This window comes from Anopheles maculipalpis, chromosome 3RL (genome assembly GCF_943734695.1).
Source record: "Anopheles maculipalpis chromosome 3RL, idAnoMacuDA_375_x, whole genome shotgun sequence".
NCBI classification, from domain to species: Eukaryota; Metazoa; Arthropoda; class Insecta; order Diptera; family Culicidae; genus Anopheles; species Anopheles maculipalpis.
In genome coordinates, this window is record NC_064872.1 from 56,603,409 (window position 1) to 56,625,917 (window position 22,509).

The window sequence follows — 22,509 nt, forward strand, 5'->3', positions numbered from 1 at the left end:
GCCCGTGTTGTACGAATAGAGAGAAATCTGTGCTTCTTACATTTTGCTTCCGCGAACTTGACTGCACTTCCTTCGGGAGTTTAATTTGACACCACCATCATCCGAGCAGCCGCAGCCTGTAAGACGATTCCTTCTCGCTGCACCCTCACTTCCTCCGCGACGAATTCACGTTCACTTTTGCACACTTTTCATCTCACTTGCGTCGCGCAACTGAGAATCATCCTCGCCTCACGACGACACACTGGAGTCGGTCGAACACGGTACGGATTTCGCCACCCCGCCCTTGTGTGTATTTTTGCGTACACTTTCCTCGCACCACGGACAAGGCACCGCCGTTGCACTTTTCCTTCTTCTCTCTCGGTGCAGGCGCAACCACACTGTCCCCACACACTCCCGGGTGGATCGGGGCTGGGATGAGCAGCAGCAGCAGCAGCAGCAGCGGACTGGATGGTGTACCGTTTGACCGAGGCCGTGCGTGCCTGCCGCACACACAGGGTCGTAAAAACGGATGGACAAAGATGGTACCGGAAGCACGCATTCACGTACACCACGGCAAAAGCTCTGCTGTCGACACACACGGGGGAATACGCGCACGGGTTTCACTCAATCGGCCATTAAGATGACGCGGTCGTCGTCTCGCTGGGCCTCGGCAGATCGGCGGATATGTTTTCTGCACAACTTCTGGGCGTGAAGGCTCCGCTAGCAACACGCACACGCGAACGCAACTGCTTCCCGGACAGCTCGACCGGATGCACTTTTCCGGCTCGATTTAGTTTGCAAAGTCAGGCCAAAATCGCCACCGTTTTCTTTTACCGTGAAAAGAAAAGACTTTTTCTTTGCTGCTTTTTCTGCGCTCTTCCCACTAGTGATGTGCATCATACGACAGGAACGATACAATCCTATCCGACTTCGAAAACGACCAGCACTGCTGATCCGCTTCGCGAATCTTGCGTTCCGGGTGCTCAAACAACCATTTCCCAATGAATGTTTACCGCTTTTCAACCGCGATACAACCGCAAACGCGGAAAGCTCGCGTGAAAGATATATTTATTAGAATAGGTGATTTCCTTCAAATTGATTCCCTTTTCTTTTTGGTACAACAGTGGACGGCAGTTACTTGGTTTTAAAATTAGTTGGACAAAAATTGTCCGGGCAATGGAGAAAAGACAGAAATTGTTTGACAGCTCAAGTCACAAGTCGCGGGAGAACCCTTTTCCTCGACCCGTCGACGACTGGCTCTATTATAGTTTCGGTATTTGTTGTTTCACATATCCTAAGTGGGTATAATATACTGGTGAGCGTACAGCTCTTTCTAACAGGCAATTTTTAAATACCCATATGGCGTTTCGATTTACGGTTTCCATGCGTGCCTTTCCCAGATAGCCTCACTACGACCACAAAGTCTAATATAAGTCGTGGAATTATAATTTGTTCTCGGACTTCGACTTTGTGGTCTTAAAGGAAAATCGGTTCTGAACCATGCTATTTTATATCAAGCCTAACTTATAAGTTAGGACAGGGGACGAAATTTTTCAATAGTTTCTGAAATGACTTGAAAAATTTCAAAAATTTTGCCACTTTTCGTTGTCCTCGAAAGTTTTCTCAAACTTCGTTCAGTTGCTGTTCCTATTCAACGATTTTTTTTTGGCATGTTCAGCTTTGTCATTTGACATCAATAGTCGTGGTCCAATGTATTGACCTGTGTTGATTAACAAAAGTTTTGGTGTAGCTTGATTTATATAGGAGTTGTGATACTGGTTGTGGTTGGGATTAGGATTGTGCTTTGCTTTCGAATATTATCAAACGAAATGTCTCACGAAAATTACGTGCAATACTTAAAAAAGAGTGGTGTTTTGTACCGACGAAAACGACAATTGGAAGAAATGAGAAAAGAAGAAGAGAGTGATACATCGACTATGCCATTCTATGACCGTACTAATGATGGTCAGTTTTGGTTTCTTTTATTTACTCTATTGTTTTACATTCAATTGTAATTCGTTCTTCGTTTAAGGTATGGCGGAATCAAACTCTGACACAGCAGTGGAATTGAATGGCGATGGATCATTTATCGACGACGAAGAAGTTAACGCTCCTCTTAGTGACTCCGATAGTTTCAGCGATGAAGAATGTGAGGGAAATGAAGTTGTCATTGATTTTAATCAATGACAATTTTAGAGATTTGAAGTATTTTGCGTTGTCTACGAATCAAAAGCACTCGGCGATAAATTTGTTGCTAATAATTCTGAAGACAAAAACAAAGTTTGTGCTTCCTAAAGATGCCAGAACAGTACTCAACACTAATAGAGAGTACGCCCGGAAATAATTGTTCTCGGAAACGGTTCGTTCTGGAGCCGTAGTATTAAGAAGAGTCTCACGGACAATTTACGGTAAGGAGTATTTAATTTTCTTACTCAGATAATTTATTAAAAGTAATTTATTTTATTTAAACGGTATATTTTTAGGTATACTTCCGTGCCAGAAGAAATTTCTCTGAATATTTTTCTCGATGGGCTTCCGTTGCATAAAAGCAGTAACATGCAATCTTGGCCCACCATGATAAATATTCACGAACTACCTATGATAACCAGCAACTGGAAGAACCACAAGCAAAATTGTACTGACGACACGAATTTCGAGGAAACCGCCGTGACGCGACCGCCTTTCACGCGAGCTTTTCGCGTTTGCGGTTGTATCGCGGTTGAAAAGCGGTAAACATTCATTGGGAAATGGTTGTTTGAGCACCCGGAACGCAAGATTCGCGAAGCGGATCAGCAGTGCTGGTCGTTTTCGAAGTCGGATAGGATTGTATCGTTCCTGTCGTATGATGCACATCACTAGTGGGAAGAGCGCAGAAAAAGCAGCAAAGAAAAAGTCTTTTCTTTTCACGGTAAAAGAAAACGGTGGCGATTTTGGCCTGACTTTGCAAACTAAATCGAGCCGGAAAAGTGCATCCGGTCGAGCTGTCCGGGAAGCAGTTGCGTTCGCGTGTGCGTGTTGCTAGCGGAGCCTTCACGCCCAGAAGTTGTGCAGAAAACATATCCGCCGATCTGCCGAGGCCCAGCGAGACGACGACCGCGTCATCTTAATGGCCGATTGAGTGAAACCCGTGCGCGTATTCCCCCGTGTGTGTCGACAGCAGAGCTTTTGCCGTGGTGTACGTGAATGCGTGCTTCCGGTACCATCTTTGTCCATCCGTTTTTACGACCCTGTGTGTGCGGCAGGCACGCACGGCCTCGGTCAAACGGTACACCATCCAGTCCGCTGCTGCTGCTGCTGCTGCTCATCCCAGCCCCGATCCACCCGGGAGTGTGTGGGGACAGTGTGGTTGCGCCTGCACCGAGAGAGAAGAAGGAAAAGTGCAACGGCGGTGCCTTGTCCGTGGTGCGAGGAAAGTGTACGCAAAAATACACACAAGGGCGGGGTGGCGAAATCCGTACCGTGTTCGACCGACTCCAGTGTGTCGTCGTGAGGCGAGGATGATTCTCAGTTGCGCGACGCAAGTGAGATGAAAAGTGTGCAAAAGTGAACGTGAATTCGTCGCGGAGGAAGTGAGGGTGCAGCGAGAAGGAATCGTCTTACAGGCTGCGGCTGCTCGGATGATGGTGGTGTCAAATTAAACTCCCGAAGGAAGTGCAGTCAAGTTGGCGGAAGCAAAATGTAAGAAGCACAGATTTCTCTCTATTCGTACAACACGGGCGGCTACGATGGCGTTGTGTGTCATGTTTATCAGCATCTGTGTGCTTTTCCGTGCAAAAGTAGTGAGGTTGAGAGGATGGTGCAGCCAGTGTAGCAGTAGTAGTAGTAGTAGTAGTAGTAGTAGTAGTAGTAACAGTAGCAGCAGAGGTCGATGGGATCAGCTTGTCATTTCCTCGGATCTTAGTTTTGGAAGTGAGACGAGATGAGTGATGAGCGTGAGCAAAGTAGCATTTTTTGGGGATGCTCACCCTCGACAATGCAATGTTTAATGTGGGGGTTTTCAGTAGAAATAGTTGCTTTTCATCATTCATGCTGGGTATTTGAACGATCACACATTGTGGATAGATCGTTTCACTATGATTGACAATATAAAAGCGTCGCGAACGGTGTTCAAATGAGTCACACCGCAAAGCAAGCGTGAGTTTCGCCGTGATGAGATTTTTGAGTATAGTGAGATGAGATGACAACACCGGAACATGGGTTTCTCTTGGTGAAATGGTAGATTATGAGAACATGGTTGCTGCCATCGCATTACAAAACGGTCCCAAAAAAAAGGCCGAAGACAGTTAACGGGATGTGCATTGGATAGAAAATGTGTTTCGCCGTAAGGACGAGAGATTTGGAAACAAAGAAAGATAAACGTGAAAATGTAACGAATAATGTGTCACGGAGGTGAGCCTATATGAGTCAAACGAGCAAGCAAAAAGAGAGAGAGAGAGTGGAAGAGCGCGCGCTAGCGGGTCCAGCCAGGCAGGGGACAACATGAATGAGATGAAAATCTGCCTCGCCCGATAAAATAAATCAATGATGTAAAACGCACATACCGACCCACAGCCAGTCCCAGTAGGCGACTATAGTCTCTGGATATTTTCAGTGAGAGCCAGAGAGTGTGGTGGCTTTTTTACACCGTAGGTGAATTGAGCAACCAACCAGAGCGCGGCTCAAATTCACCAGTGCACCAGCCCGCACACGCTTCCTCCTCACCACTGACCACTGGGACCAGCAGGCCCCTTATGCTTTCGTGGATCCGTCCGATCCGTACGGGTTTTGCTGCTGCGAAGCGTATATGGCACAACCACGCTCCCCCTGTCGCTGCTGCCGATAGTGTGTTTGCGTTTTGCGGTGGATTTTATTTTTTCACTTACGACTGGAGAAACACTAGAGCTGTTGCTTGTGTGTGTGTGTTTGAGTTTCGTCCGTTTAGCTAGTTACACGAGTAATTTTCCCGATCTCACGATCTCAGACGATCGAGAAAAGGAGAAAAGTTTTATGCTGAACATTCTCGCAGCAGGATGAAAATGATTACCAACTGCTAAAAGAGTTGTGTGGGGATGAATGATCGAATTTTCTATATTGAAATTATCCCCGTTTTGAAGTATCCCCGTGATCCGTTTAAAATTATTTTAAGCGCGATCAATCGGAAATGTCCAGATATTATTATTCATGTTGGATTTTGATATCTTTTCTTCTTGAATTAACGACCTTTTCAGATCACACCGGCCCTATTATAAATGGCTTAACTAACTAGACTTGGTGATAATCACGTTAGTGTTCGTTAAACCAAGAAGACGATGGACATGCAGGCTTCTAAACTTAATCCTAAGTTGAAGGATTCTTAGATTTTATCAATATTAATGCGTTGCATAAATGAACAAAGAAAAATATTAATTCTAATTCTACCATGACCGATAGTTATCCAAACCTGGTGAAATTCTGAATATATTTTATGCCGCAGTCTTCTATACCCAGGGAATTCCTAGCACAAAAGTGATCCCGTCAGGAGACGCGGTTGGTCTACCATTTCTTGCTTTCTTAAGTTGATTGTACTGGTAGATGTAAATACTGCGGCGTACACTGAACCGATCCAAGAGAACCCAAAATGAACAAAAATCGATAACATTTAGGTTATTTTAGATACATAGAAAAAAAAAACTAATAAAAATCGACTAATATGCAATCGAAATAGTCAACAGATTGGAGAAAGTTGATTGTCGACACGGAGCCCTAAACATTCTGGTGCGGTTTCGTCATAATTGTTAAATTAATTGTTTCAGATTTAACGCCAAAATCATACATGGAACTACGAGCACATCAAAATTAGCATAAGCGATACTGGCAATAGCAAAGCATTGCCAGCATTCCAGAAATGGAATACGGTTCCAATTGCAATAGGGAAAGGGAAAGGACTATCCCATACGCATTGTGAGGACTGATTATCCAACTACGGGATGTCATGGCTAGGCCATTAAGCAAATAAAAAGATGGGCTGTTGTCACTCACTATTGACCGTTTACCGTGTTGCCGTTATCGGCTTCATAAAACAATGCTGAGCTCTGCAATGAAACGGTCCAGAAATAGTAGTGCCATAAAAGCGAATGTTTTAACGGTGTTTATGTTATTTGAATCCGCAAGATCCATCCTACATTCTCCTCTAGACAGCGATCAAGATCAACCTTTTCAGGAGCCGCCATAAATAGAATGAAAGTTGTACTAGAATCAGGGTGTCCCCTCATGGAGTTCAAAGACTTCTATATCTTCGATGCCATTGCTGATAAGCAAAATTCACAGATATCCGCATCTGTTGGTGTGTACTAAGTTCCTTGAAATATCGAGGCTCCATGCATATGCTTAGTTTGCTTATATTTTAATTTCGCTCTGCCACTAGGTGGACACCCTGTTCAAATGTATTTGCTGTAGACTTAATGTGAGTTTTTGCAGTTAAGAAGATGTACAAACCCTGCCAAAACTCTGTTGTCTGGCTTTCTTCAACCGATCGATCAAGGATAATCGAACATGGAAAGATCTAATCCGATCGTTTCACATGCTATAGTATGTGTCTATCTAAACCATCATAAGTGAACATTTAAAAAATACGTATGTCCAGAATGGCATTGACTGTTGTTGGGTAATATATCTCCCCAGGCCGTGTTCGTGTTGTTTCCTCCTTCATTATGTCAGATCAATTCAATAGATCCTTGATGGATTTAGTTGCTTGCTGCGTGGTGGTATGTGATTCCTCCGGGAGCAACTATTATCGTTCGATATTAGGTCAGTGCCCATCCTGTCAGGCGCGGTCGGTTTCGGTCTTGATGGCAAAACAGCGCTGTCCCGCGAAATAAAATAGCACCGTTGTTATATAAGATGAATCGGTTTGGTAACGGCCCCACACATTTAAATCAATAGCATCTTTTAAAGTGCCACACCACTCTGACGCTGACCAACCAAAAGTAGTACCCCCCCCCCCCCCCCCCCACTTTCTAGCTATATGGGGGATACCCTGCCATCAGCGTCTCTTAATCCACTTTCGAAGGATTTCGACAGAAGGCCAGGGCGGGGATTGTGTGTGTGTGTGTCCGATGGGTCACGTGCAAGCGTGCCAAGGAGCCGCGGAAAGCAACCACCGGTCGACCACAGGAAGTGTGTGCCATAATTAAATTAAATCTTATGTGGCGACCCAGCACGATCGGGTGGAGCCCCCGGAGCGGTATGGTGAGGGTTGGACTGGCAGCAGTAGACTTCTTCTACCACTTCCTGGCTCCAGCCAACAATCATCACGGTGTGTGAAACCGAAGAAAAAGTGAAAACCCCAGCAGGACTCACGTTTATGACACACATGAAAAGAAAATCAGCTTCACATCGTTGGTGTGTGGTTGTGTGTGGATCGTGTAGTAAGTAGTAGTAAGTCTACCCTGGTAATATTTTCCGACCATTTTGTTGTTGTTGTGGTTGTTTCTAATTCTAGTATTTTGGTGCGGAGAAGACCCACGAACGCGGATTCACCAGGTGTATTTCGCGCGCTATATTGACCTTCCTTCATGCGATACGATTTGAGCTATGGCCACTACCTTGGGGAATACGGTTATGTGTGCATGTGTGTCAAGCAGAACTACAGTGTCCGTGGTCCTGCTGGAAGACACCCCACAAGGGAAGCACAAGTTGATCCTAACGCCAAGCAGCAGCGTGTCGTCCGGTGCGGGCAACAACACAACCCAATAATCGATGCATTTTAATTTGTCAGACCGAAGGAATGGAGCCTATAAAAGAGCATCGCGAATCGCGACCACTTCCAGTACGTACCTGCCTGGTGTCACTGCCGGACTGTGTTCTTCCAGCGATACAATCAGTGAATCCAGTGTCACACGCCGCATTCTGCCACACGGGAAGAGGGTGTGTGAATTTCGTGCCGATCAGCAACATTTCCATTAGCGCTGTAGTACGTACGCACCAGTAGAGCTCTCAACTTTAAATTCGCTCCTCCAAAACGAAGACCACACGGTTCAGTGCAGATCTTTCGTAAAGTTTTTCTTGGTATTCTTGGTGAATCTTTGGTTAGGATGTTGCTTCTCCAGTGCTTGACTGATCAGTTCCTGACCTCGAATAGTGTGGTTGGATTATCGTTCGTCTTCGGGTGATGCCACGGTGAACACTTGATCGGTGAGCTACCGACAGTGGTTTTTATCTGCATGGCAACAGTTACGGTGCAGTCATTGGATTACGAACCTTACCCTGCTGCACAGTGTCCTTCGTTGTTGAGTGGTTGATCAACTATGCGGGACGCGCAGTGCCGGATTTAAGCCCTCGGTGATCAGAAGCGGAATAGAAGTTAGGGGTCTCTATCTCATTGAATCTGCTGACCGGGTGGCGAGAGGATTTTTTTTTTGTGGATCCGCCCTCCCCCCCCCCCCCCCCCCGGGGTCGTTCACTTCGCCTATTTCCTAGCCTCTTGCGATCTGGTTTTATCGATATTCTTCCATCCTCGGGAAGCTCGTGCTATTAGAAAAGTGTTGTAGTGTGTCGGTGTGATCGGGCGTGGAGATTAGTGTTGGAAATTTCGATTTACGGAAGATTCGAAACATCAATTCTCAGAGGGATCCGAATTAGGTTTGGATCATAATTGAAGGGTTCGATCCGATTAGGATCTGATCGTATGGGGTACCATTGGGATTGGAACGATTGAATCCAATCCGATCGGACTAGGATTTCTTCCGATGAGGATTCGATTAGAACCACTGGATTAGAATAAGATTTTTTTAACCTTCGAACTACTGCATTTAATCGCAGATGCAGTATCGTTGAAAGAATTTTTAAGTCATTGCCGGACCGGAAAGTGTATCTTATAAATTTTGAACTGCGAAATAGAAGGAGAATTTAATCTAATTACTATTTTATATAGCTGATTTTGATTGAGATGTAGGATTTTTGGGACCTGTTTTAAATGCAATGTAGTATGACTGAAAATAATTTTTCGTCCAAAGATTCCATCCATCCATTTCATTGAATCAACAACACGCTCTTACCTTTTCACCTGTTTCTGCTTTATTTTCTCTATCAATCTAGTTTTCGTTGGTTATCGTTTACGTTATCGCGTTCAGACACCGCGCGTTTGATGAGCCTTCTGCAACGGAGCACTTCCATTCACTTGGTACGGTAGCACTTGGACCACGCGAAAAAAACGGAGACGAAGATCGACGACTGCGGCGCGGAACCATACACACACACAAGACGCATGATACCCTAACCCCGCCCCCGCCCCCCACTCAACATTAAGCTCCGGCACCGGAAGATTAGCACGCTGGTCGTGTTCTTCTACGTCGATCAGCGGAAGTGAAATAGCACAAGCGCTCGTGGTCACACGCTGTGCCAGGTGTATGTGTGCGTGCGTTTGAGGTTATTTGTGCTGAGGGGAGTGCCTCCACAATCGTGTGTGATCCTCCGAGATTTGAGAAGCTTGGTATTTTCTCTCCTCAAAAAAAAAAAAGAAAAATAAATAAATCTAACCACACTCACACATCACACCGCTCTATTGCAACTTGTACTCGGGGTGAGGAAACACCGGGAGGATCAACCAGAGCAGCGGGAGGATAGTTTGTGGTGTGGATCAGTGGTATTTTGTGATAATTGAATTAGTGCAATAATATACGCGACCAAAAGCGCAAGGCAGCAAACGGGAGAAAGGAGAGGGCATCATATGTCGGCATATAGCACGTGCTCACACAACGGGTACTCGCGGTAACGAAATTGTGGAACAGTGTATGTGTGTGTGTGTGTGTGTGTGTGTAAAAAAGGAAGCAAAATCAAAAGTGAATCCTCGCTAGTCGTGAAACCACCTCGAGGAAAAGAGCAAACCAGAAAATAGTGTGTTTGTGTGTCTCTGTGTGTGTGTGTGTATAGCTTAAGAAGATCCGGGTTTTGCATAAATATCTGTGTTTTTGCGATCGGATCGCAGAGCCGGCAGTCACCATACAGTTACTCCACCGGGTGCCGTACTGCAATAAATACAAATAAAGCAAAAAAAAAACGAGGGGATAACGGAAGCCACCGGAAGCGCCCAGCATCCAATCCCGCCAGCATGGAGTGCTGCCTGTCCGAGGAAGCGAAAGAGCAAAAGCGCATCAATCAGGAGATTGAGCGGCAGCTGCGGCGAGACAAACGAGATGCGAGGCGAGAGCTAAAGCTGTTACTGCTGGGTAAGTGAAGTCTTTCCGGAGTTGTGTGCTGATAGTTTGATATTGTATGGCACGCGCGACCAGGCGCCTCCATCACTTTCGCCGTTCCTTTAAAACGATTTTGTTTCCAATTTTGTAGAATAAAAAGCTACTTTTTCACTTTTAGGAAATGGAAGTAATTCGTCAAAATACCAACCCGTACCACATTTAAGGGCTCTTCTACACCGCGTACTGATGTTTCCGTAGTGTTCCCCGAATGTTAGGGGTTACAATTTTAAGCTTTTGGCGGATTGTTTTTGTTTTCAAGCAGAAGAAATGAATTCCTGTCTAATGTGGGACAAAACAAACATCCGCTTTTTATTTTAAAAAATATTCTTCTTCTTTTTGACTTAACGATCTGTAAGGTCATGCCGGCCATCGAAATGGCTTACTAGACTGCCGATACCACGTAGTTGGTTAGTCAGGCCTCTCTAAGGGTGGGACGGTCCGGATGGGATTTGAATCCCGGTCCTTCCGTTTGAAGACCAGCGCAGTTATGACATACACCACCGGGCCCAAAAAATAAAATTTATGATAAAAAATTAAAAAATATTATGCACGCTTTAAAATTTAAATTAATGCATTAAAAAGGATATTTTGATTTTCGATTTACAACTCCCACACGGCGCCAGGAAACTTTATGATTAAAATATAAAATTTTATATTTACGTTTCGTGTGTACCTGTGGAGTTTAATGTGTGTCAATTTTCTAATATTTTTTGTGTTCCTGGTTTGTAGTTGCGTGCATTACAATTAGTATTATAAGTAGCCTATGAAAGTATGAATCCAGTTTCGGTTCTGTCTAACTGTGCAAGCGTTGTTGTAATCAAAGGTGAGAGCAGCGCTTGTGAGCTGCAAGCCCCAATTTTCTCACCAACTCCTCTCACTCACAATGCAATGATGATTCCAGTTGCCGTACCTTAACTGTGGATTTCCTTTTGAACTAATAACACTCAATTTTATGATTTTAATTATTTGTGTGCGTGTGTGTGTTATACAAGAAGTTATAGTTGTGTTGGTCCCTTGCCTTGTGTTCACGTTTACATATCTCAGTTTTCCTGCACTTTGCGACACAAGTTTTCCAACCACAAGTGGCAAAGGGTGGAAGAGGTTCACATGAAGCAATACCCCAAACGTTGGTGATTTGTGCTGTTTGTATGAAAGTGAGAGCCTTTTGTAACGTGAATGCTCTCACCTCACTTCTGTCCATTCTTTTGTCGCTAGTTTGGCATGACGATGATATTGATGGAGGCGCATGATGATGCACACAGAGGAACAAGCGTGAACAAACTGACACGCTGAAACGAGAGGCAAATAAAAGAAAGAAAATAACAGGAAAAAAAAATAAAATAAGTAAATCTAAACATTAAGGTGAAATAATGGACGCGCGCGGGACTGATGGAAAAGCAAATCGCTCACATGGTACGAAATGCGCATGCTTGCGCAGCAACGGACACAGCTCTAACCAGCAAGCATGTATCCAAACACATACACAGTGCAACTTCGGTTTCGTTCTTCCTGGGGGGGAATATATTGTACTGTCATTGATTCAAACAGTTCCAAATCTCTCTCACACACTTTACTATGTTTCTCTCTTATCTCTCTTTTATTGATTCTCTTCTCGCATTCGTTCCACCATGCTCAGACAGTTCGGTGAGATTTCCACAAATTACAACCCTGCCTCCATCAACCTCCTCAGGATATGGTGATGGGGGGAAAGATGCATCTTTTTTAATTCTAGTCAATACGTACATTTCCTGCATTGAAGCAGTATGAAACTGTCATCAAACAATGCTTTGGGATGATGTTTTGGACCAATTATCGGTGTATAGACAAATTAAAATAATAAATAAAGCAAAACATGTTCACGCCTTTGCTGAATACCCAGAGGGCAGTTAGAGTCGTTTGCATCAGGGTGTGTGATTAGTCTTGTCCGGGGTAACACACCCCCTTCTTAATACATGAAAGAGGTTACAGCTAGCTAATTTCATTCAACCTCGTCGTTTCATCCTAGCAACACGCGGCGTGTGTGTGTGTGTGTTTGCGTGTAAATGAGGACAGATTTCATGAATGACTCTTTGATGGGCAATTTCTTCGGTCATATATATGACCATTTGAGTAATTGTGGATATGTGTAGATTTGTAGTTGTAGAAGATTTGTGCCACATTTTCATAGAGTGCCATGATGTTATTTTACATTGTGGTATGGTACCCAACGTATGACAAATTTGTCCCCATAAACAAGGTGGGTACATACGAAAGGTATTGGAGAGAATTTTTCCTCCCATTTTTTTTGCTTTTTGTTATTTCTCGATTGATTTTTTTTTTCCACAGCGCCCGACGACACCACCAAGAAGCGTAGAAAACTCGGTCGTTGAGAACAAAGTTGTCAAGTGTTGCTGTTGTTGACCGCAGAAGAAGAAACCAGCGAACAAGAAGAATCGGTGTCAAGCAAAACTGAATCCGATGAAGGGTAGAGCGCGAAACCTTAAAGTGGTCGCCAACAATGGGAGAGTAAACAAATCATTAGCGTATAACTAGTTAAATGGACATTGCGCTAATCGATCGTTGTGCAGGAGGTTTGCGACGGTAACATCGTTGACCGTTCGTTATTAAATATATCCAATACTGCAACTGTTGTCCCCCAGTTCACGTCCAAGCCATGTCCGTCTCATTTTACTCGCAAACACATCTTCTTGTTGTTTGTCCACATATGGATGGAATGATCCTAGTCAAAAGTGACACTTCAACTGGGTACATGCGTGTGTGTTGTGGCCAATGTCGCCAATACCGTCGAGGTGAAAATTTTCGCATTGCACTAGCGTGTCTATGCTACTCGCTTGGAATTGTGTATAAAACATGCATTAGCTAAAACATCAAGGCTAATATTGCATCCCTCGACCCGGTGGTATAGGCGTCAGCGGCGCTGGTCTTCAGACGGCAGGACCGGGGTTCAAATCCTATCCGGACCGTCCCGATCAACCGTAGTGAGGACTGACAATCCAACTATCAGGGCACTAGTCAGAATAAACCTATTTCAAAGCGAATAATGCGATATTAGATAAAGATGAAAAGGAGGCACACATGCTGCGTGTAGCCTGAACAAAAATAAATCCAGTACATCATATAATTGGCAAGTCTCACTAAGCTAATGTCTAATAATGCTAGTGACATCATGCCATAGTCATATGCAAATATTCTTGTTTGGCTAGGGCACATGGAATGTTCTGTTTGGTTAGTCGTAGCGACATTAGTTGCTAACAAAAAGCAAACCAGCCTCAAATTCCAATTCCACAATGCCTTAGTACAAGAAAAATGGGGTTTCTTCGAGGCTGTAGTGGTGCTAGTAAAGCTAATGAAGAAAGAGATTAAACTCCTCTTTAAAGAGATTAAAGAACCAAACAGTTTCCACACCTCATAAGCACGTTTGAACTAGCTCTTAGGAAGGCATGGTCTGCTACCAATTAGAAGGACTATTTTTGGCTGCTTGGGCTGTCTAAAATGCGCCGTTTAGATGATCGTGACCGTCTAGATGTGATCGTTACAGTGTGGCTTGGTGGCTACTTGAAGTTTTCTTGGCTTAACGATCCTACTAAGGTCACGTCGGGAAATTTCAAGCATGGCTAGGTTTCTAATAATCTCAAGACTCTAGAAATTCTCTTAAACATCATGAGAACCTGAAATTTAAAGTTTCTATCTTTGAACCTTGTAGCTTCTTCAAAGAAGAAGTCTTCTTTGAGTACATTCTGTTAGTTCGTGTAATTAGCGTACATACTTGACATGTGTATCGTAGTGCTGGTGCTATGTTCTCGATCGATCTTCAAGAATCGTCTTTAAATCGTCCCTCTAATTCCTTTGTTACGGTACGCTATTGGTGTGTGAAACATCACCACCAGAGAGCATCACAGGTACTACGTCACGCAAATGCCCGAACGAGGTTTATGGCACTTGGTGTTTATGTTTGTTATTTCAGCGATCGGGATTCCTTTTCAGCATTTGAAATTGATAAGAAAAGGGTATAGAGAGGAGATGTTTTAGCTGTGTTATGTTATGATTAGTGTTTGCGATAGCTTCTCTATGACACGTGCTACAGATCCGTTATGGCCACGATCGTCGTCTGTACACGTCTGCGTACATTCACACTCATATGCCGTTCGATTAAACATAGCTGCAGCAGTTTTTTTTACTGTTTATTAATGGTCATTCGTCATTCTGATGGTTTGTTTTTTTGTTCTGTTTCTTCCCCCCAGGTACTGGTGAATCGGGTAAATCAACATTCATCAAGCAGATGCGTATTATTCACGGTAGTGGCTACTCGGACGAGGACAAGCGGGGCTTCATCAAACTAGTATACCAAAACATTTTCATGGCAATGCAGTCAATGATACGAGCGATGGATCTGCTGAAGATATTGTACAGTGATCCGGCAAATATCGTAAGTACGACCGCGCTGCCACGGTTCACGGTTGATGAGCGCACAAACTTGATCATCCGCGCAACTCCAAGCGCCTTGTTGGTGGACGATCGGGTTTCGTGCTCGTTGCTGCCCGTGATGCAATAACTGTAATCGCGCTTCCATTTCACCACACTGTGTCTTTTTCCTTTGTAGGAGCATGCCGAGCTAATACGAAGCGTAGACTTCGAGACAGTGACCACATTCGAACCGCCATACGTTCAAGCAATCAAAGACTTATGGGCCGATGCGGGCATCCAGGAATGTTACGACCGAAGGAGAGAGTATCAGCTAACAGATTCCGCCAAATAGTATGTGCAGTTTTCAATCAATCTCAAACTGTGGTGCTGCGACAGCAGTCAAACGAATTTTAGTTCTGTTATACTCTTTTTTTACTCCGGCTGCCATTGTATCAGTGATAAATCGATATAATGCAAATGTTTTTTTTTTGTTTATCTTATCGTCGGTTACAAACTAAATGTTTCTTGTTGCGCGTTAAGCAGCACTTATAATTTTCGAATGGTCGTTGTTTGTTTTACGATTTTGGTTGTTCTATCTAGAACAGAGAACATTTTATTTTGTAACTTATTTGATGTTTGAATTGCATTTCAAAATTTTCACTGTCCAAGGAAACAGTGTAAAGGCAATACGGAAACACAAGCGCGAATTCACAATATTTCTTTGAAAATGTTGCTTTCCCAAAACTTACTGATCCTCTGTCTGTCATCTCCTTTCGTCGTCCAGTTACCTTATGGAGATCGATCGTGTTGCGGCAACAAACTATCTTCCAACGGAGCAGGACATTCTGAGAGTGCGTGTACCCACGACCGGCATTATCGAGTATCCCTTCGATCTGGAAGAGATCCGGTTTAGGTAGAGTTGGATTGAGGAGAAAAACTTTGTTCGAAAATTGCAACAAACAGTTTTAATCTCACTCGTTGTTATACACTTCTCTGTCTATCTGTCCGTTTCACGTTTTCTTTTTTTGTTTGTTTCATTTTTGTGTCTTATCTTAAATTTGCATGCGCCGTGAACGGGTTTCGTCCATTTGCGGTCGGTTGGGTTTACAAGTTTTTGTTATTTGTTTGTTTGTGCGTTGAATAATCACATCCCGCTGTTCTTTTCTAACACTTTTAATTATGACCTTTTAACGGTTTCTGTTTGCTTCGTTGATCATGTAGCATGCAACCACAATGTCTGTGTGTTGTACAGGTACCAATGATTAAGATCACGCTTTTTTGTTATAATCCGCTTGCATGATTTAACCAATTTTTAGCTTTGGAATGAAACCATTTAGTTATCCGATTGAATGAAATGCGAAACGACTATTCTTATATGCTGTATCATCCGATTTCAACGATAGGTTTCATGCAGCTGTTGTAAAAGTAAAGATTAGACAAACTTTAAGTGGCAATATTTAAACAGTGACACAAACTTAGTGGCAAAACAAACAAATATTGGTAAAAGTGTGTAGATCGGCGCGTGTGATTTACGTTGCGCAAATTACAATCCCAAAAGAACAGAACTAATTTGTTGTGCCTAATTGAACAGTACTGATATATCTCTACCATTTGGTTCAATTCTAATTACGCGTCGCCCATTATCTTTATCCAGCTACTTAAGCGATTTGGCACGTATCGAAAAGGAAGATTTTCTCCCAACTGAACAAGACATTCTCAGGGCTAGGGCACCGACAACGGGCATTTTAGAGTATCCATTCGATTTGGATAGCATCATCTTTAGGTATGCAAAATTAAATCACTATTCTTCGCCGTTTTTCCTATGCCACCTTCTTAATGCTGTCGATCGCCTACCACCTGATCGACGGTGTGTATATAATATAAAATCGCTAGACTGCTGTTGTGCTGTTGTTTTCGGGAAAGTTTGGCGGAGCAACTGTGAGAAATTGTAAGCTAAGCAAGTCGTACGTTTTTCATTCTGGTGGTGTTACTAGTGTGCTTCTTTTTTTTTAACTGGACGCTTGGAAGTATTCTATTATTGCAGAGTTAGGGACTTTCTATCATTATCTTACTATCACTGAGGGGTGTGTGTGTTTCTGTCTGCGTGTGATATTATGCCATAATTGAGATTATTTCTCATTAAGCGACTATTGATCATGTAAATACTTATCATTTTTTGATGGCGCCAACTAATTTCGTTGTTATCATATCATTCATTTCGCTAAGCTTGTATCATTCATCGGGGACTAGGAAAACGTTAAAACTATGCGTAGCTGTTAACATATAAGATGAAGGCTGGAAAAAAATGCGAAAAATGTGTTGTTTAGAAATCTCAATATCGGTCAACATTTGCCAAATAATTTATATCTCTTAATTTATAGAAGATAATTTTCTATATCTAATTGTCACGTGCGTGCTAGTAATGACTTAATAGGCTTTTGGATGTGGATGGGATATATGGTTGTGCCTCTCCTAATGCTAGAAATGAATACTCCACAGAGGTCGAAGGTTCGCACCACTAGGGCACTTCCGAATAAATTATCTCCAATTGACCATCTTTGGGTCATCGATTTGACGTGTACTTCACGGTACTTTATCCTGTTGTAGGATAACGAACTTCAAAGCAATTGGCATGTACCACGGAAATGGTCATAATAAGTTCCAAATATACACTTCATTTAAATACAATTCGGTTGCGGCCAAGCCCAGGCCGCTGCACGTGACACACGCCAAATTATTGGATCGAAACTTCAATTTCATCTTTTCGAGAGAAGAAAGCAATTTCTTCGAATGAGTAACTCCAAAGTCCTCTACACATTTTGTAATCAAGCAACGTTTCAGTGTTGGTTCTTGAAAATGCCTGCGAAGCTTTTGGTAATTATTTTCAAAACAGCTTTTTAGAGATTAGTTTTCTTGTCTAATTTCCGGGTATTGGATTGTTGCAATCGATCATCGTGTTGAATCGATGATCGCATTGCAGGTTTGTGTGTACCCGTGGTCCATGGACCACAGAATTTCGTTGCTTAAAACCATCGCGGTATCACTTTGATCCGCTAGAATTTTGCCAAATATCATCCTAATTGCAAGACGATCTCCTTGAGCCCGTTTTGCGCAAACAGCAAGCTTATAAACAGCAGATTTGTAATAAAGCAATTGAAATATAGCTAAGCAACACTTAAAAGTGTTGCATAAAAGCATAAAGAAATCGGTACGAAGAAAGATGGTCCAACATTAAACATTTATTTTCTTCGCAATTTTTTCATGCCACACCACACCACACATCTCCACATACCTCCCTCATCTCTCGTCAAACTCAAATCACCCAAATCGTGTCATTAATAGTAATGTACTGTACATACGTTTCGTTTTAAAGCGTTTAGATTGCTGCTTTGGATATACAAAACTAGCATGCTTTTTTATAATTGTTCCTTACAGAGTTTTGCAGTTTGCATTAACATCTAACAAGATTTGTAGTAGTATAAGCTTTATCTTCCCACATGTGAAAAACAAGTGAAGTAATATTTCTTTCTTTCCCCATTTTTACACACGCACCGGTCGGTCGCGTGTTCTGTTTTCATCTGTTTCAACAACCGCCCCGCAGGATGGTAGACGTCGGCGGACAAAGATCTGAAAGAAGGAAATGGATCCACTGTTTTGAGAATGTGACATCAATCATCTTTTTGGTTGCACTGTCGGAATACGATCAGATTCTGTTCGAATCGGAAAACGAGGTAAGCCTTTGTTTTCGGGGGGGGGTAGTCCGAAATTCGAATAGTGGACATGGTTTTTACCCATATCTCTATCTTCTTTTCTAACTAACAGAATCGAATGGAAGAATCGAAAGCTTTATTTAAGACCATTATTACGTATCCATGGTTCCAACATTCGTCGGTGATTCTGTTCTTGAACAAAAAGGATTTGCTGGAGGAAAAGATCATGTATTCACACTTGGTAGATTACTTCCCCGAGTACGATGGTAAGTTTTGGGATCGAAGATGTTTTGGGGATGGCTACCAGGGGGAGTACCACACTCTATGCATCCATCAAACAATTGTTGTACGGTTGTGGGTTTTTATTGCGTTAATTATAATTGTTTTATTTGAATTCTTCATCGTACCACTACGATCCTCACACACGCGAAAAAAAAGGACCGAAGCAAGATGACGTAAAAGCGCGCGAGTTTATTTTGAAAGTTTATCTGCGCGAAAATCCTGATCCAGACCGAATGTGTTACTCCCATTTCACATGCGCCACAGGTCAAGAAATTTATTTTATGTTGATTTCGTTTCTAAGCGTAGCATAAACCTATTGCTAGAGGACACACTGTACATCGCTCTGTGGCGGGGATACTCGCTGGCTGGCGAAGTTCCCTATTACACCTATATACTATAGTGCATTGTTGTAGGGTATTAAGTGTGTGGAAATGACTCGTACCTTGCATAAAGTTTCATCTTACTATTTATTATATTGTTTAGTCGATTTATTATGTTTTGGTTACAATGTAAACGTAATTACGGCGTAGCATCCGGTTCTTGCGGACCTGGGAACTACCCCAATCGCTAGTTATTAACTCTTTCACCGCTCATTCTTTCACGTATATACTACACACAGGACCACAAAGAGATGCAATAGCTGCCAGAGAATTTATACTTCGCATGTTTGTAGACTTAAATCCCGATTCGGAAAAAATAATTTATTCACATTTCACTTGTGCGACAGGTAAGTTCCCTCTCTTTTGCACCACTGCACCATCCCTGTCCCCCCTCTCTACCACCACACCCGTGTGGACAACAATGCCAGCTTTTAATCATATTTGCTTTTGCGGTTAGATTTGAGTTTACTTTTGTTTGTTTTTGTTCGGTTAAAGTCGATTGATGAATATGTTTAAATATGTTGTAGCTTGATTTTAGTGTTAGTGGAACAGGTTTGTTCTAGTTGATTTGTTTAAAATTGTTTGAAAACTTTACTGAATTATTTCCCTTTTCTTTCTCTTACTTTTATTTAATGCTTTCCAAATTTAATTTTAAAAACTACTGGATTTTCAACGCACGTTCTTCCGTTGCTGATATGGTATCGTTTAAAATTGATCTGTTCAACAACAACGAACGAAACAACAATCGTCTTCTTCTTCTTTTTGTGAAAAAAAACAGATACGGAAAATATTAAGCTCGTATTTTGCGCCGTAAAGGATACGATCATGCAAACTGCGCTGAAGGAATTTAATTTGGCTTAATTATTGGTGGTTCGGGCTGAAGCACTTTTTTTGTTTGCAATCGTTTGCCGTGTCAAAAAAAAAAAGAGTTTAGTATTTTTTTGTGCTAGTAAATTTTGCCATTTTTTCGTGTTTTTTTTTTCTTCGGCCAGGCTAGGAAATGATGAAGCTTTGCAAAGTAGTAAAACGGTGCATGTCGCAATTTATGGCAAACCAATTTCCCTCAATATATTACACTTCGCCGTACGCTCCTCGCCGAGCTGTACGATTCGTTTAAAACGCATTACGAATAAAGAGTTCGATTGTTAGTGAAACCAAAGTGAAACCTTTACGTTTGAGTTATTTTTCTTCTTTCTTCTGCTTTGTCCCTTTACTTCCTTCCTCCGTACCTTCCTTTCCAAGTGTCGATACACTGTGTAGTTTATGGCTAATGTATTACCATTTGTTCTTCCTTCCCTGTGTCCCGCCCGGACAATCATCTCATCTTAGACACCGAAAATATCCGGTTTGTGTTCGCCGCCGTTAAGGACACGATACTTCAGTCTAATCTAAAGGAGTACAATCTGGTCTGAACTCGGAGTGGCAACACGGTGTTTGCTTGCCATTGGCACCTGCGTTTCGGTACTGACTACAACAGAAGCATAATGGTGAACGATCGCTGGCGATGATCTCGTTAACGTCAAAGGTGTGGTTATCCCTTTCATCATTATTCGCCTTTGGTGCCATTCTACTGGAAATCTAGCATCATTGTTACCAACAAAAACCAACTACAACAATTACTACATCTGTGCGCGGATCAGTGTCCCATAAATCAATGCAGCCAAGCAACAGCAGCCGCACCATCATCATCATCAAGGACGAACCAGGCAAGGTGGATTAAAATGTGCCCGGACAGCGATTTCCTTGCATCAACAATAACAGCATTTTTCGATATCATCTAGCTATAGACGTGTCATCATCATCATCATCACTGCACGATCGCGATCATCGTCATTCATCACCACCACCAGCAAATATATGTGTAGCAATAGCGCGGCAACAGTTATTCAAAAAAAAAAAAACTATACGGACACTTTCCACGCAGCAATGAATGGCAGACGCTAGCGAATGCGCCCAATTGTTTGTCGTTTGGCTGACTGCAGTAATCACCATTTTTATCGATTTGACCCATTGTTATTATTAGCAAAATGTCCTTTAAACTGTCAACCCTTAACGGACGGGGATGTGTTTTTTTTTTTAAAGGACGTTTGTGCGCTGTTTTAAGATTTTCTCTCTCGAATGGGGACGTATTATGTTCGCCTCTGGCTGGCCATTTGTGCATATGGACACACACGCACACTTACCTTGAATCAATTTCGTTGCTTCGATGTTTGCTATTACCGCTTGTATAAAACTTCGAGTGAAGAAGAACAGCACTCACCACACTACACTGTACGAAAAAACCGGCATACATTCATGCATACATACCTACAGACACGCCCATCCACATACATATAAACGTTTAAAATAATATTTTTAATTATTCTGTGTAACGCGCGACGCGAGAAAAACAAAACTCCCATTGACTGTTGAGTGTATAATAATAACGTGATCTGCAAAAAACAAAAACAAGCTACACAGAAACACACCAGCAAAAATTGTGTTAGGAAATCCCGGTTTTGTTTAGGAGATACACCACTGAACGATTATGCATACAACTGCTACAAAACCGCTCTGTAGTAGTCCCGTGTGAATGCAACGAACACACATTTAGAGCGTATCAATCAGCTGCTTCATTTGACCATTTTTATCAGTGTCTGTAATAGAGAGAGAGAGAATGAGAGTGGTGTTAGTGTAATATTGGTGATTATCCTTATTTGTTATTAGTGTACTATTTGTATAGATTTTTGCTGTATATTATTGATTATGTGAACCCACTTGGCTTATTTAATTCCGACACGCAAATTAAACGCACTCACGTTGAAGCCATCTTCTTGCCCCCATCACTTGCATAGGACCGAATTATGTTTCGGAATTGCATTATATATAAAAGCAATCGTTGTTTTTAGCGCCAATATTTAAGTCGTTTGCAGACAGACTTGCTGTTCCCCTTCTTCCGACCGTGGAGGGCACGGGAAAGTGTTTTTTTGTTTGTTTTTTTTGTTTAACGTTTTGACTGTCGATGAATGGAAGCACTTGCTCGCTGCTGCTTGCTTGTGTACCCCTCCGCCGTTTTGCTACTATTCCTCCCCTGAAAAATAAACAGCATTTTAAGATCAAATCAGCAGCATTTCTTTTGAAGGTTTCTAGCTTTTCATTATGATATTTATTCCGTTGTGTTTTTTTGTTGTTGTTGTATAAAACAAATCTAATACGTATACTGGTGTATGGTATAATACAGACGATTCGTACCGCTTTGTGCTCTTCCATAATTTAATACGAAGAAAATTATGTGTTGGAAGGATATATTTTTGCAATGATTTTACTACATCAATCGCAAATATTTCTACCAAACCCTCTAAATTATTATCTGTTGCAATAAGCGCACTTCAGAAAACGCACCCACCCATACAGACCGGGTGACAGGCGGACAGTTTTGGGTTGGACATTTTTTTACTCGAAATGACGTGTATGTGTAAAATCTCCCCCCTTTGCTTAAGTTATTGCATTTAGGTGTCGTTGAGTGAGAAAAGGGTGTAGCGCATGAAGATGAGCAAATTTTTA

General features: G+C 42.4%; 3 protein-coding genes and 1 pseudogene across 7 annotated transcripts in view; 3 read left to right on the forward strand and 1 right to left on the reverse strand.

Annotated features, from left to right (window-relative positions):
* LOC126561676 (SRSF protein kinase 3) overlaps positions 1-22,509 on the reverse strand; it is a 415,191-nt gene that overhangs the window by 110,762 nt on the left and 281,920 nt on the right. The window lies entirely within an intron of this gene.
* Positions 1-22,509, forward strand: part of LOC126563481 (intermembrane lipid transfer protein Vps13) — a 136,638-nt gene that overhangs the window by 83,095 nt on the left and 31,034 nt on the right. The gene's annotated exons all lie outside the window — the stretch shown is intronic.
* On the forward strand, positions 1,809-2,712 carry LOC126560808 (uncharacterized; annotated as a pseudogene).
* LOC126562523 (guanine nucleotide-binding protein G(q) subunit alpha) lies at positions 9,969-20,610 on the forward strand. Of its 5 annotated transcripts, none has more exons than XM_050219063.1 (8): positions 9,969-10,163; positions 14,432-14,616; positions 14,791-14,945; positions 15,379-15,507; positions 18,196-18,325; positions 18,417-18,570; positions 19,206-19,313; positions 20,296-20,610. In XM_050219063.1, the coding sequence occupies exons 1-8, from the start codon at positions 10,046-10,048 to the stop codon at positions 20,376-20,378; spliced, it is 1,062 nt and encodes a 353-aa protein (XP_050075020.1). In that variant the 5' UTR covers positions 9,969-10,045; the 3' UTR covers positions 20,379-20,610. The 5 variants fall into 5 exon arrangements, with proteins under 5 accessions (XP_050075020.1, XP_050075021.1, XP_050075023.1 ...); XM_050219064.1 differs by lacking the exon at positions 15,379-15,507 and adding an exon at positions 16,249-16,377; XM_050219066.1 differs by lacking the exons at positions 19,206-19,313; positions 20,296-20,610 and adding exons at positions 18,743-18,850; positions 19,745-19,827.